Source organism: Herpailurus yagouaroundi, unplaced genomic scaffold, assembly GCF_014898765.1.
Source record: "Herpailurus yagouaroundi ecotype Mexico unplaced genomic scaffold, PumYag 77, whole genome shotgun sequence".
NCBI lineage: Eukaryota > Metazoa > Chordata > Mammalia > Carnivora > Felidae > Herpailurus > Herpailurus yagouaroundi.
In genome coordinates, this window is record NW_024412388.1 from 50,618,491 (window position 1) to 50,632,622 (window position 14,132).

The window sequence follows — 14,132 nt, forward strand, 5'->3', positions numbered from 1 at the left end:
TGTCTCTCTCTGTCCCAAAAATAAATAAACGTTGAAAAAAAAATTTAGGGGCGCCTGGGTGGCGCAGTCGGTTAAGCGTCCGACTTCAGCCAGGTCACGATCTCGCAGTCCGTGAGTTCGAGCCCCACGTCAGGCTCTGGGCTGATGGCTCAGAGCCTGGAGCCTGTTTCCGATTCTCTGTCTCCCTCTCTCTCTGACCCTCCCCCGTTCATGCTCTGTCTCTCCCTGTCCCAAAAATAAATAAACGTTGAAAAAAAAAATTTTTTTTAAAAGAAAAAAAAATTAAAAAAAAAAAAAAAAGTAACACACACAAATAAAACCCAGAATCCATGAAAGGAAAGAGTGATAAATTCTACTTTAAGAGTATCAAAAATTTATGCATGGAAAAAAATAACAAACAAAAAGACAAAAATGAAAGTGGGAAAAATATTTGCCACACATGTGACAGAGGGTTAAATTATATAAACACCAATAGTCCAATAGAAAGACCAAGAAATGGTATAAACATAGAGAAATGGAAAACATTTGAAAGATGGCTCATTCATGTAGCATAAGAACAATACAAATTAAGACTTGGGTGGTATTTCTACCCGTCAGATCAGCAAAGATCAAAAAGTATCTTCCACAGTCTTGGCAAGTGTGTGGAAGATAGGCAGTCTTTTGCACTGTTAGAGGACTGTAAATTGGTTCAACCACTTCAGAAGACAATTAAATTTTTCATGTATATGAAAGTATATATGAGTCATACATATCTTTATGTACATAAATGTTAAATGTAAGTGACAAACATAGTTGGACATGAACACAGATGTATAAGTATTCATTGCAACATTGATTATAATAGAAGATTAGTAATAACCTAAATATCTACAAACATTGTATACATTAGGAACCCTTTAAAAACAAAGAGACAAATCTATATGAATTCATGGAATAATCTTGGGGTTGTGTTAAGTCAGCAAAGGAGAATGCTAGGAAGTGTATACAGAATACTACCATAGAGGGAGGAGATGTATATACACATTTGCTTGTGTGTTGAAAGACAGAAAGTGGTTTGTCATAGGATAGCTCTTTGGTACCTTATCCAAAGAGAATGATATTACTGAGTTTTAAATCCCCCTTTTATAGCAAATATGATTGTTTTTTTTTTATTTTCAAAAATATTTGTCTAATGATCCAGAAATTCTTCTTTCTACCTTAATCACTACAGTGACCAAAACTCAGGGTGCGGAGGGGTATCCCATAAAAATCTTGGCAATTTTTATACATCTAGATTTTAGCTATATTAACCGGCACTTTGGGTATGATAGCAAAAAATGTGTGATCTTTCTGGTGAAGGGATTCTTTTTCCCTCACCTATAGTAAGGAGTTAAGTGTAAGGTTACCATTTGCATTCTCCATTGCCATTATTTGGCCACTATTTCTGGTTTAGGAACCCATTGAATACAAATGGGCACATACTATCTTAAATCATAATTTTTAATAAATGCTTTTTGCAAAATATTCCTATTCTGTGTACAGTGTAATTTTACCATGTTTAAATATGCAAAGGAAAAATAACTGTTGGAAAGCAGGTGCTTTGATAGGTATTTTCATAAGCATTACCTTAGTTTCATTTGATTATGATTATAAATCTGCAAAATTGGGATTGTTAGTCCTCTTTTTAAAAAGAGGAAACTGAGATGAAGCTGGGCTTCAAACTCAGGTCTGTTGGACTCTGATGCTTTGTACTTACCCTACGCGGATATATACCTTGTTTAGAGATAAAATACTGTACCTACATCTGTCCTCTGAAAACCCTAAGACACTCCATAAGGAACTTTTGTATTATTACAAGAATAACAGACTCTTGCATACACTGAATTGGTGAAAAGTCGAGGAACAAGAGTGGAGTAAGAGATGGACATTGTCAAGAAAGAGTGACCAGGGAGAACAGGCAATAGGTCGTTCCCTTCATTTAGGTTTTCATAACCCGTTCAAGTCTTGCTTTTGCCTCAGCTTTTTACTTTTTCAGATGACAGAAATGACAAATGCGTTTTAAGATACTCTTCAGAAAATTAATATATATGGTAGCACATAAATAAAAATAAAATTATATTCTCCTATAATCAACTACTATTAACATTTTGGTGCATTTTCTCCTTAATGCATGTTGATGTGTGTATTTGTATGTAGATGTACACACACATACATAAGATGATTGCTACCATGCTGAATATAATATTCTGTATGCTATTTTCTTAATTAGTATTTTACACCTTTTCTTATTTCATAAAAAAATTAGAAAATGTGATTTTAAACAATTTGTACTTATTCCTCTGCTCTAGAACATTAACTTTGTCCCAATCTATGAAATAGGTTCCTGCATATTTTTGAAAATACGTTTTGTCCCCAACTTTAATAATTTCATTAGGGTAGGTTGCTAGAATTGGAATCACTAGTACCACCAGTATGACTATTCATTTTGGTATACATCACCAGTCAGCTGGGTTGTGCCGATTTATAAGTTACTTATGAGTCTGATCATAACATTAACCCTTGATTGGATTTTTTATTTTAAGTGTTAGAAGGCAGATGTCTCAGAGTGTAATACCCTTAATCAGATATTGGAATCAATAGTCCCCGATTGGATGCCTTTGGCATTTTTCTTCAATCCTTTTAATATTAAGTATAATGGAATTTGGGAGATTTCCCATCTTGCTGGCTAAGCCTGTCTTAGGGATTACTTTCTGAATGGCTTCTGTAGAAAATGTAACCCATTAGATATACGCAGAGGGATGACGCCTTAAAGGGCCATGCCTATGTGAGTAAATGATATTTATTATGCTGGAGTCTTTATATGTAGGAGCTGAGATCACATTTCAAGGAAGAGATTGAATGGATTCAATCCAGGATTTTCTGGTTCTAAAATTCATTTTCTACCTACCTTGCACTGCTGGAAAAACAAAAGTGTTACTTGGGTTTTCAGGTTCTGTTTATGTTTATTTCAGATTAAAAATTACTGGACGTTATTTAAAAATCATTTACAATGCCGTTCTTCAGAGATAACCGCTTTCTGTGCTTATCTCCCAGTCATTTTCTGTGCATATTTTAAACATAATTGATCATGATATATGTGTGTGTGCATATGTGTGTCTATATGTATACATATACCATATGGTAAACTGGTTTTATTCATTTTATCTCCTATTATAAACATGTCATGATGCCATTATTATTTTAAAATGTGTTTAATGACTGCAAAATACTTCAACATACGAGTGAAGCACTAACATATAAGGTGGTTCCAATTTGTTCCTCTTTATAAGTAATACTGTAATGAACATCTTTATCTGTACCTTTAAGTATTTTTTGAGGATAAATTCCCAGAAGTAGGTTTCCAGAGTTACACTGCCTTTGGAGAGGCTGCAGAAGCCTTTCAAAAGGGAGCAATCCAATATATTGATCTAAGTTTCTTTTTTTAGTAAACCCCAGTTGAATCCAGTTTATTCCCTATGGCTATTTAATATAACTTTCACCTGTGCCTCCTCATGTACATTGTTGCTTCAGATCAATATATATGTTCTATCAATTGGACAGCACATAGCATATACATAAAAATAAATGACATTTTTTGAATTTGGATTAGCCACCAGAAGTAAATTTAAATTAACTGAAACAAGTCTGTATTCTTATCCTTTACAGCTATTATGAAAAACAGTGTTCTAGGCAGTTTAAATAGACTACATATAAGAAATAGTATAAAGCGCCTGCTTATGACACAGATTTGGGTAGCAGAAGGTCAAAGCGTCTCCGGTTTACGTGTTCTGATCCCCTTCTGTCTGTGTGAACACATGAATGGTCTTATACCTTCCTTTCTGCATATTTTACCCCAAATCATGATGTAGCTAGAGCCCCTGCCTCCCTGTGAGGATCCTTAATACAAATAGAAATGCCAGCAGAGCAAAACCATCTGGCTAAATTGCTTCTTCTCAAGATTTTTGTGAACTACTGGCACATTAGACATGTCATGCAAATTGTTCCCATACATGTTAAGTAATGCTAATATATTAAAGTTCGAATTCATTAGCTTTTCAGGAACAAAGATTATGGGTGTGTTGTTCTGTAATAATTTACTAGCAATAAGTAGGTTTTAATTTCATGCCCTGAGGGCTGTGTCTTTTTTGTTGTTGTTGTTGGTAACTTGTTTGTGCAGACAAAAGATTTACAGAGATAATAGAAGGAGGTAACTGCACAGATGTGATCAAAATACTGGAAATTCAGTGTGGTTATCTTCTAGATTCCAAACATCTGGATGACAACTACAATATCCAGCCAATCATGTGGGAATTTCTAAATCTCTGAATACTGGATCATGTGTAGGAAAATCTGTATGTGTTTCCTGGGCTATATAATGATATGAATAATGCTAACCCAGGCCCTGTAAAGTTGTCAATACCAATAGATTTCTTTAAAGGAAAAACATGCCAATATCCTCCAGCATTTCTTTGTGACCTTGCAAGAAATAGTGCTGTTCAAGTTCCTAAATGAGTTAAACTGTAATGGGTTTCATTTAGAAATTAGCCAATCTATTTCCTGATAGTTACTGCATTTTTTTTTTTTTTTTTTTTTTTTTTTTAAGAACTGAAAGTTTTCTCACGGGGCTTCTCATTTTTTTTTTTTTAAATAATGTAATAGTGCAGTTAAGATTCTAGAAACTATTTCAATTAGGTGCTTAATCATCTCACTGTTTCAGGTTTGCCACTGAACGCTGTCTCATGCACTTTTTCTTCACTGTCAGGTGTCACTGATAAACATTTAATAAAATTGCAACTTGAATACACAGGGATCTGTTCAAGTCTGCATTCCTGAACTTGCTTTGATTAGCTCTGTCCAATAACGAGCACATTCCTGGGCAGGTGGTAGAGTCACATTAAAGTCTGTGAAATTGAATTTTTGACTAGGTATTTTTTTGGAGGGAAATCCCCACGTGTGAGTATGTCTGAGTTTCTGAAAACGAGGGAACATGTGACGTGCCTATTAATATTTGAGATATGAAGGGAAAAGTTTAGAGTGTGGGGAGGTCAAGCGATCTTAGTGGTGTTCAGAACGGGAAGTTGATAACTTTGTTCATTTTATGAATTATTTATTCTTCTTAAAAGAAAAACAATTTCCATGGACTTTTTCCCCTCCGTTTTCAGATAGTTCGGGTTTCTGATTCTTAACATGTTACCTTCCTGAGCTAAATGGCAAAACGTGGTTTGCACCGTCCTGTCTTTTCTCCTTTCCCTCTGTGATTGATCCTCGGATTCCTGCCTCCAGTTCCTGCTTCCACGCCTCTGCCCATGCTGCTTCCTGTGGGACCCTCTCCCCCCATCCATCTGAACCTGTCAGCCAACGCCATCCTTTACAGCATGTCGCAAAAGCCATCCCTGTTTCCTCTGCACGGCTTTTCCTGTGTGTCCCTTTTCTGTCCTTTAACATCTCACGAGTTTTATTTGTATCACCTTTAATCCCATATTTTCATTTTCCACACTCCTCTCTCACCACTAGACGCTAGCATTCTCAGATAGCACTGTGTCTTGCTCACCTTTGGCTTTCCCATAGTGCTCAGTACAGAGCCTGGCACAGAGCAGGTGTTCATGAGAGACAGACAGAGAGACAGAGAGACAGATGGAGAGAGAGAATGAATATGAATATTTAAATATATTAAAATATCTCTCTTTGAGGCACTCTAGAGGTTAGACTTCGTAGAGTTTGGAATGAAAAAGGGGATGTTCACTCCTTCTGTAGAGTTGGAGTCTGATGAAACAGAACCCAGATATCTCTGCAAACTCCATGTCAGTTTGTAGGCCAGGCTACCAAGGTTTAGGGGACTTCATTGCTTCCTGTGTGTGGAAGCAAATACAGAGCCTCAAAGCTCACCAGGTCTCTTACATTTTCTTTTCTGCCAACGTGCCTCACTGTGTCACTTCCCCCTAGTCAGGGCAGGGGGGCTGGCCATCGCTCCCCTCAGGCAGTTCAGCTAGAGGGGAACCAGCCCCTCAGCCTCCCTGTGGGCACTCCCTGTGGGCACTCCCTCCCTGTGGGAGTCCTGATGGGGCTTCAACCAAAAGGCAGCTCTCCCTTTACACTCACTCCCCGCAAAGACATCTGTCTAAATGTTCTCCCTTTCGCCCTTTTCAGTGATTACACATATTTTAGTGGTTGCTAAATTTGAACTAGACCTTGATTCTGTCTGCCTCCTTTCAATTTTCTCGTTTGTCAGATTTGGGTGATTTTAATGATACAGTTTTTAACTTAAGGAAATGTCAACTGACAATGGTACAAATATTTTAATATCTTTTTCTTCGGTCATATTTTTTCCCCCAAAACAAGGAAGGCTCCAAGCATCTTTGTTCAAGACAGTTTGACCACCTTGTTAACACCGTGGTCAGATTTGATTTTATAGGTGAAGGCCATTGCAGACTCAAAATGGATTTATGTGGAAATATCATGATTTCTTTATCCGGACACATCCTTTACATCTTCTCATTGAGAAAAAGAAACGAAACAAAACAAAGCCTTACACCTTGGGAACAATAAATGTAGGAATTCTTTGAGGCTTGCAGGCAGTCAGTTACACCATTTCTGAAGACAAAAAGGCTAAGTTCTCCCAGGGAACACCTACCTGCACAGTGGTAAAGAGCAGATTTAAAGGGCAATCCTGCCCACTGCCTCATGCCCGCCTCATAGTCCCCGCTAGAGATAGATTCTGGCATCCTCAAGAGGCCTTGTAAAAGTATTACTTATAAAGCATGAACAGGTCTTGAGCCATCCTTCCAACTGACCATACTGAGACAGGATTTGCACTAAGTGAAGGATTATATAATTAGCAACGTGTATGGTAAGTGGGTAACGCAGAAGAATGGGATTTTCTGGATATGGGATCAAATTCTGGTCTAGGATTTTGGTACTTATCACTATGGCTAAGGCCAAAGTAAGACCATTGGATAATGGGAAGAAATACAGTAGAAAGAGGAAAAATATGATCTTATTAGTGCCAATAAAATGGTGAAAGCTTCTCATAGGAATGTTCATCCATAACATTAGGAAAATAGTCCATGATGATACTGCTCATGTGGGTAAGAAGACTTGCTTAAAAAAAAAAAGCAAAAACAACAACAAACAAAGCTTCTGCTTCAGAAGCAAATAATCAATAATTTGATTTCTAATAGTCATCTTTGCCATGAGGACTTTTACAATGAGATTATATAAGCAAATTGATTTCCCTTTCCTGATTGACTTTATCAGAAAATTGTCAAATGCCCCTGAATCATCCCTCCAGAATCCTCAAAAAAATGCCTATAATAATCTTCCCAGAAAATTATTTTCTGGATTTCATGATTTCCTGAAGCTCTTTCTGCAGCATTTGATTATTGCTGCTGTAAATAATGCCAGAATTATAATTAAGAAAGATATGAATGTGATATAATAGCATAATAAATACAGTTGTATATAATTAATTACCACATTGCCCCCTTTACTTGATTTTATATTCATGTTGAAAGCTCTTAACTATGCATGTATAATTGATTTGCTATGGTATATGTGGTTGTTTTAATAAAAAGTTGCAATTGAGGTTTTTATTCAATAGTATAACTCCCTTATTCCACTTTTTCTTTGGAAAAATCAAATTTAACTAATGTCACCTCATTTCTGGAACTACATCCTGTTGTAGGTGAACACGCTGGCTATTGTAACTACCATAATGGAAGATGAGTCAGACTTTCTTTCTTCCTTCCCTTGTTTTCCCTGTGTCCTTGAGTTTTCCCAGAAGCTACATTTCTATAGAATAAATTTCCCTGGGCACCATTTCTTCCATTTGATGACTTGGGTACTCAGAGATTCCCAGGTTTTTGTAGTTGTAATATCCTTTTTTTTTTTTTTATTTTTCCTTTTCCTGTCTTATATTTTATTTTTTTTTTTTTTTTTTTTTTTTTTTAATGCTAACACACTACCACCTCTCTCACTGTTGCTCTTGTTTCAAGGCCAGACTAAACTTTGAAACAGTTTTAGGATGCCTATGAAAGCATTAAAGGCCTTCTGGGATATTTTGAAATTGAGAATTCAAAGTTGGTCTCTATGCCTGAAGAAGAAAAAATAGCCAGTTGTTAGCAGTTTTGAGTGGCTAAATTATTTGTATGCTAAACCTTCCAAATGGCACCATTTAGGTCTGGCAAACAGTAGAGAATGGAATGGAGTGCAAGCCTTTCCGGGTTTAGTAAAAGCAAACAAACAAACAAGCAAACAAACAAACAAACAAAACATGAATCCTGGGATCAGTCAGCGTGCTTGTTTCTGAAGTCACCAGTGCGGCAAAAGCATCGTAGGAAATCCTGTGGTGTGTCTGTTGTGACCAGTGCAGACCCGCACACACAGTTCTCTAGGATTCAGATCTCTGCATCTGTCATCAATCACTTAGTCTCATACCTTTTGCATACTCCTCATGACTTTATTGTTCCTTCTCACCCTCCCATTCCATTCACGTGTGAAGGAACACTCCCCCCGCCCCTCCCTCCCCACCCCCCCAACCACTGAGAGGTTTGACAGGTTATTTCATCTACTAGCTTCTTCCTTATCTCTCCCACATCCTCTTTATGCCCTAGGAGCAGGTAAATTCACTACCAGGTAATTATAGTCCATCATTTTCAATAATAATTTTCTATGGAAACTTCTTAAACCATCTCGAAGCAAAGCAATAGGCTGAATAAAGCAATTAACAAAAATTCTTTTACTGAACTTTTAAAAACTTAAATTTCTGCCATACCAGTGAGTGAGAGGTACATACAGAAAGGCTACATCGACAGGTATTTTTCCATTGTGTTCAATTTAGTCTAACGTTGGATGGGCTGGGAAGGAAATCAGTAGATTCACATGAGTAGAGAGTATAACACATCATGCATCTAGATTGTTTTATATAAAGCTATTACCGAACAAATCCTTCTAAAACAAATACTACAACAAAACTTTCTTATTACTAGACATCAGAGGATCCTCATGTCCATCCACTGTTCCATGCTGTTTTAACACAGCCACACCATGTGACCATCACAGATCGGTGGGGGTGACTTAGCTCTTACCAAAGATGACCAACAGGACTTGGGCCAAACTGGTGGAAATTTTATCTTTAGATATCTTTTGTGCTTCACAAAAGAAACAAGAAGTCCGAGCGGTTTTCTGTAAAACAGAAAATCAAAAACAAAGCGGATGACGCCAAAAAGGAAAAAAGAAATCTGGCAAAGGGATTTGGTATGATTCCCTCAGTTATCTGTGCTTTTTCAAAATTGAAGACCCTTTTCATCTTTTAGATGGTGTGTGTCTAGAGTTCGTTCGAAAAATTTGGCCCCTTTTACAAGCGTTGTTAACAGATTTGAAATGAAGCAAGAGTCTATCTAAAAGTTCTAGTACAAAGAAAGAATGCGAATAAATATTGGGAGTTTGTGATAGAGAAGGGTATTGCAGGACACCAAAGGACCAAATGCACATTTGGATTTATAAGCCAACAAAACACCAAAGCCGCTGAGTTTTTTTCTCACTAAACTAGAGTGAAGCTCGCAAATATAAATGTAAAACCCAAAATATATATACAGTTCTGTATATATAAAAACCAACAACAAAACTTTACTGTGAAAGGATAGGAAACTGAAGTGTGGTTCCAGGGTGATAGCTTGGTTTACACAGGATCTTGATAGTTTGTACCTTTAACAGAAAGGTTCTAGGCTCGGAAGACTAGATGTTAATGTTTTTTAAATATTTATTTATATTTGAGAGGGGGGAGGGCAGAGAGAGAGGGAGACACAGAATCCAAAGCAGGTTCTAGGCTCTGAGCTGTCAACATAGAGCCCAACACAGGGCTCAAACCCACGAGCTGTGAGATCATGACCTGAGCTGAAGTCGGACACTTAACCGACTGAGCTACCCAGGCACCCCCAAATATTAATATTTTAAGCACATTTCGTGCATCATAGAGATTCTAGACACTCTCCTGGGACCTATAAAGACAGCTGGTTCTAAATGGTTTTCCACCTCCTTTCTGGAGAACCCATTAATTTCTTCTATAAAGACTCCTCTTCAGTATTTAGCTATAGAGGCACAGGAATGTCTCATGATTTTGGGGAATACAGTAGTGTGAAAAGCAAGGTTGTAAAATGAACTGCTTTCCTCCCCCTTTCTACCTAACTTCTCTCTCCCTGTGCTGTAAGGACTAGGATATCTCTTTCTGATTCCTGAGCTCATGTTTAACTCAGAAAGTATAGTTTGCAAAAATGTCCTGCATGTTCTAATTTGTATGACGGAAGGAGAAAAGAACTCATCTGAGCACCAATTTGACATCATTTTACTCCAACAGTCTTTAGAAGCCAACACCCCTTCCCTTTTATGACTGTCTCAAATGCCCTTGCTAGCCAGATCCCTTTTGCTAGCTACAGTGTTTGCACATTTCCTTGTTAATCAGCTACGTAGGCTCAGAGACTGTGTGTTTTGGTGTTGTTTGTGTGTGCAATCTCGTGCTGCTTCCTGAACGCATGTGTCCCTTCCCTTCACAGCCTACTCGACACCCAGCACCTCCCCCGCAAACCGATTCGTCAGTGTTGGACCACGGGATCCAAGCTTTGTAAATATCCCTCAACAGACACAGGTGGGCCGCTCTCATCTTTTCTGTATGTGGTGCAGCTTGTTTTATTCATCAGGTGCATTGTAATTCGTCTTTTGGCACAACAGGCTGCATTTCCCAGCCCCTGTTTGGTCCCCTTTCCTCCTGACCCCAACCTTCCTGGCCCTACAGCCACATTTCCCTGTGTTCTCAGAAATCGTGGAAAACGCTGTCTGCGATTTTTCGTTTCTCGTATCGAGAGGGTAGAAGAGGAAGGCTTCTGTGCCAGAACTCCTTTTGCGGTGGCGAGAAAGGTTCCCCAGTGCTAGCTAGTGTGTGTTTCCTTGTCTAGGGATTCTGGTCTCTCTGCATGCAAGCAGATGGAAGTATGCCTCTACCTGGAAAAGTCCACTCTGGTTGCTGTTAAAATCAGAGTGCTTCCAGGGAATGGGGGAACCAGCCACTCTTCTGTATTCACTATAGGGTCCCCAGGAACCTGGCAAACTTTCTGAAAAAAGAAAAGAAAAAAAGAGAGGGTTTCTGAGTCCTATTAAGTTGCTGGTGTTGGTGCAGAAATAGGTGATATTTGTTACTGGTTACGCTGGCCACTAGAGAGCAAGGTGCAGTGGGGTGGGAGGGGACATATGCGACTATAATGTCATATTTTGAGGTAGGTGAGTGAGAAAAGAGTGTACGACGACATCTAGAGCTTGTTTTTCAGTAGACAGTTGTGTTTTGTCCTAGTATAGGTCAAGGAGAAGAAATCCCTTTTAAAAGTTTTGAAATGGCTGCTGTTCATAAAGAAACAGTGAGAGACTTTTGGAGTTCAAAGGTAGTAGATGTAGAGATATTTGAAGTTTGTGAAATAGAATTAGATTAAAGTTTGGAAAGGAACTACTCTCTGATTTCCTAATTAGAATGGAACTATATACTATCATAATTGACATAAAGTATGTTCTTTGTGAGGTTCTCAGCATGTTGTTTGAAAAAATTCCCTGGGATATTTTGTGCATATGCCTGGGTGTGTAATCTCCAGATGCCAAATTTGTAACTACTCATCTTTGTTTATAAGAATATGACCAGATGCTTATCAACGGGATAGATTTGCCTTCCTGGGTCCATTTGCTCACTCTGTAAAGGATTTTAGTTTATTGCTGTGTCGACAGTGCAGGTGAAACTACATTGCATCTGAAGCCTTCCTTACTCCAAAGCGGGGTCACAGAAAGTACAGCCTCAGAGGAGGCAGCTGGGAGGGGAAGGGGAGCAAAAAGGGGAGGCAGCAGGTTAACTCTTGAATTTCCCACTTCTGCTGTTCCTCCTGAAGCGGGCATATCCTTGGCTTCTGGGATTAACATCTACTCTGGACCTGCCATAAAATTGTTCCGGTTTATTGCTTATTTTCCTACACCTTCAAATGCTTAACTGGTGAATTGGAAGTTGAATAATTACCTCAGATGCATTAAAATTTGATTTTGTACTTTTGGCTCATGTGTTCACGTTCAGTGGGAGGGGGGAACCGGGGACAGTGGCTCTGTATTGAATGATTGCTTTTCTTGAAGCCCCAGAGTGCTTGGGTTACTTCATTAAGAACCTCAAATATGCAGTTTGGAAATGTCCTGTTTGTACTTTACATAGTATTTTTTTATACAATCTGTGATTCATAGCACTGAAATGGTACCCTGTGTTCCTTTCAATTTGTTTCTCTATAATCAAAACGTGTTATATTCCAAAAGGCTTTGTTTCACAAATGCCTTATTTAACCCAGAAACTGAGTCTTCATGATGTTGACCACAAAAATTCAATTCTTAAAAATCCAGATTCTCCACGCATCTGGATGAATGATGTCATTTAGACCCAATTTTGGCATCTGGAACTGAATTTTTTTTGGTCTCTGTTAAATATTTGGCATCATAGGGACAACAGCTTAAATGTTTCTTACCACAGTTACACCTGCCACATTCATCTTGAAGAAAACCATCCCAATTGTCTTATGAGAAACTGTACTAATGGAGTTGTCATTTAAAAAAAAAAAAATGTGTGTATATATCCTAAGGTAAAAATGATATGCTCAAAATCTTTTTTAAATTTTTATTTATTTATTTATTTATTTTGAGAGAGAGAGAGAGAGTGCAAGCAGAGAAGGGGCAGAGAGAGAGGGAGAAAGAATCCCAAACAGGTTCCTACCTGTTAGTGCAGAACCCAGCCCGATGCAGAGCTCAAACTCACAAACTGTGAGATTGTGATCTAAGCCAAAACCAAGGGTCGCTTGGTTTAACTGACTGAGCCACCTAGGTGCCCCTATGCTCAAAATCTTTTAATTTTAAGGAGTATATGTTAACTCTTTAAAAAAAAAAAAAAAAAAAAGGAACTACTTTCCGGAACCATTTAAAGTGTTAGACATGTATAGATGTAGATAAAAATGGTCATGTTCTTAAAAAATAATCTCCTTTTTGAGAAGACATTAGTTCAGAAGTGAGTCTGGTTTTTCTTTTTTTTACAGGAATTTTTTAAGACCTAATTTGAACATGACCTGCAGATTAGTAATTTTCTACACAAGCTTGCATTTTTTTCTACCTTTGATGCTTTTGTTGATGAGGCATGAAATGTGTATTAACTGAAGTATAGAAAAGCTTTCTGGAGAGATGACATTTTGCTTTCTACCTTTAGAGAAGTAAAATTGAAGGGTCAGCCAGGCAGGTACTTGAGCTTTACAAATGCAGAAGAGATACACAAATGCATGAACAAACGCAAGGTCAAATGGTGTCCCTTTCTCCAAAAGACCAGTTCCCAGTGGAAATCTCTTCAACATAACTGAAGCATTGACTTATAGGAGACAGATTAGATATGGTCTCTGTTGTTTTGTAGCAGATAGAACTTGAAGGACTGTTTAGACCTTTTAAATAGGCAGCTTTCAGTTTATAGAGAAAGTAAGAACTTTATTTATAAAAAGTACTCTGGGGCACTTGGGTGGCTCAGTCGGTTAAGCATCCAACTCTTGGTTTTGGCTCAGGTCATGATCTTGCCGTTCGTGAGTCTAAGCCCCACATCAGACTCTGTGCAGACCATGCAGAGCCTGCTTGCGATTCTCTCTCCCTCTCTTTCTCTGCCCCTCCCCAGCTCTCTCTCTTTCTCTCTCAAAATAAATCTTAAAAAACCAACAACAACTTTTAAAAAAGTATTCTTTAATTATATAGAGCTTCTATTCATTGAGCATTTTCTGTGTACTAAGTACCTTAGGTACATTTCCCAACTAATCTTTGCAGCCACCCCAATAGGGTAGCTATAATTATCTCCACTCTATATGTGGAAACTGAGACCTAAAGAGATTATTCATTTTCCCATGGCCATAAGCAGTGAGAAGTGAAGGAAGAATTTGTACCCAGCTTGCTGACTGCAAGGCCTGTGTTCTCTAGCCATTGTGCTTCACGAAGGCCTCACATGCTGGTGAGCCACACTGACTGATGCTCAGCTCTGGAATAGTATGAGCATGCTCCCTGCTTTTAAATCTGAGACCGTATTA

The 14,132-nt window shown here is 38.1% G+C and overlaps 1 protein-coding gene across 6 annotated transcripts in view; it reads left to right on the forward strand.

The window, feature by feature from the left end:
• Positions 1–14,132, forward strand: part of NFIA (nuclear factor I A) — a 579,301-nt gene that overhangs the window by 530,097 nt on the left and 35,072 nt on the right. For 4 of the 6 annotated variants that reach the window (XM_040470429.1, XM_040470427.1, XM_040470426.1 and 1 more), the window contains one exon: positions 10,566–10,657. The exons of the other annotated variants lie outside the window; for them this stretch is intronic. In XM_040470429.1, the coding sequence (XP_040326363.1) occupies positions 10,566–10,657 (92 nt within the window). The remainder of the gene's footprint in view (positions 1–10,565; positions 10,658–14,132) is intronic. 6 annotated transcript variants of the gene reach the window in all.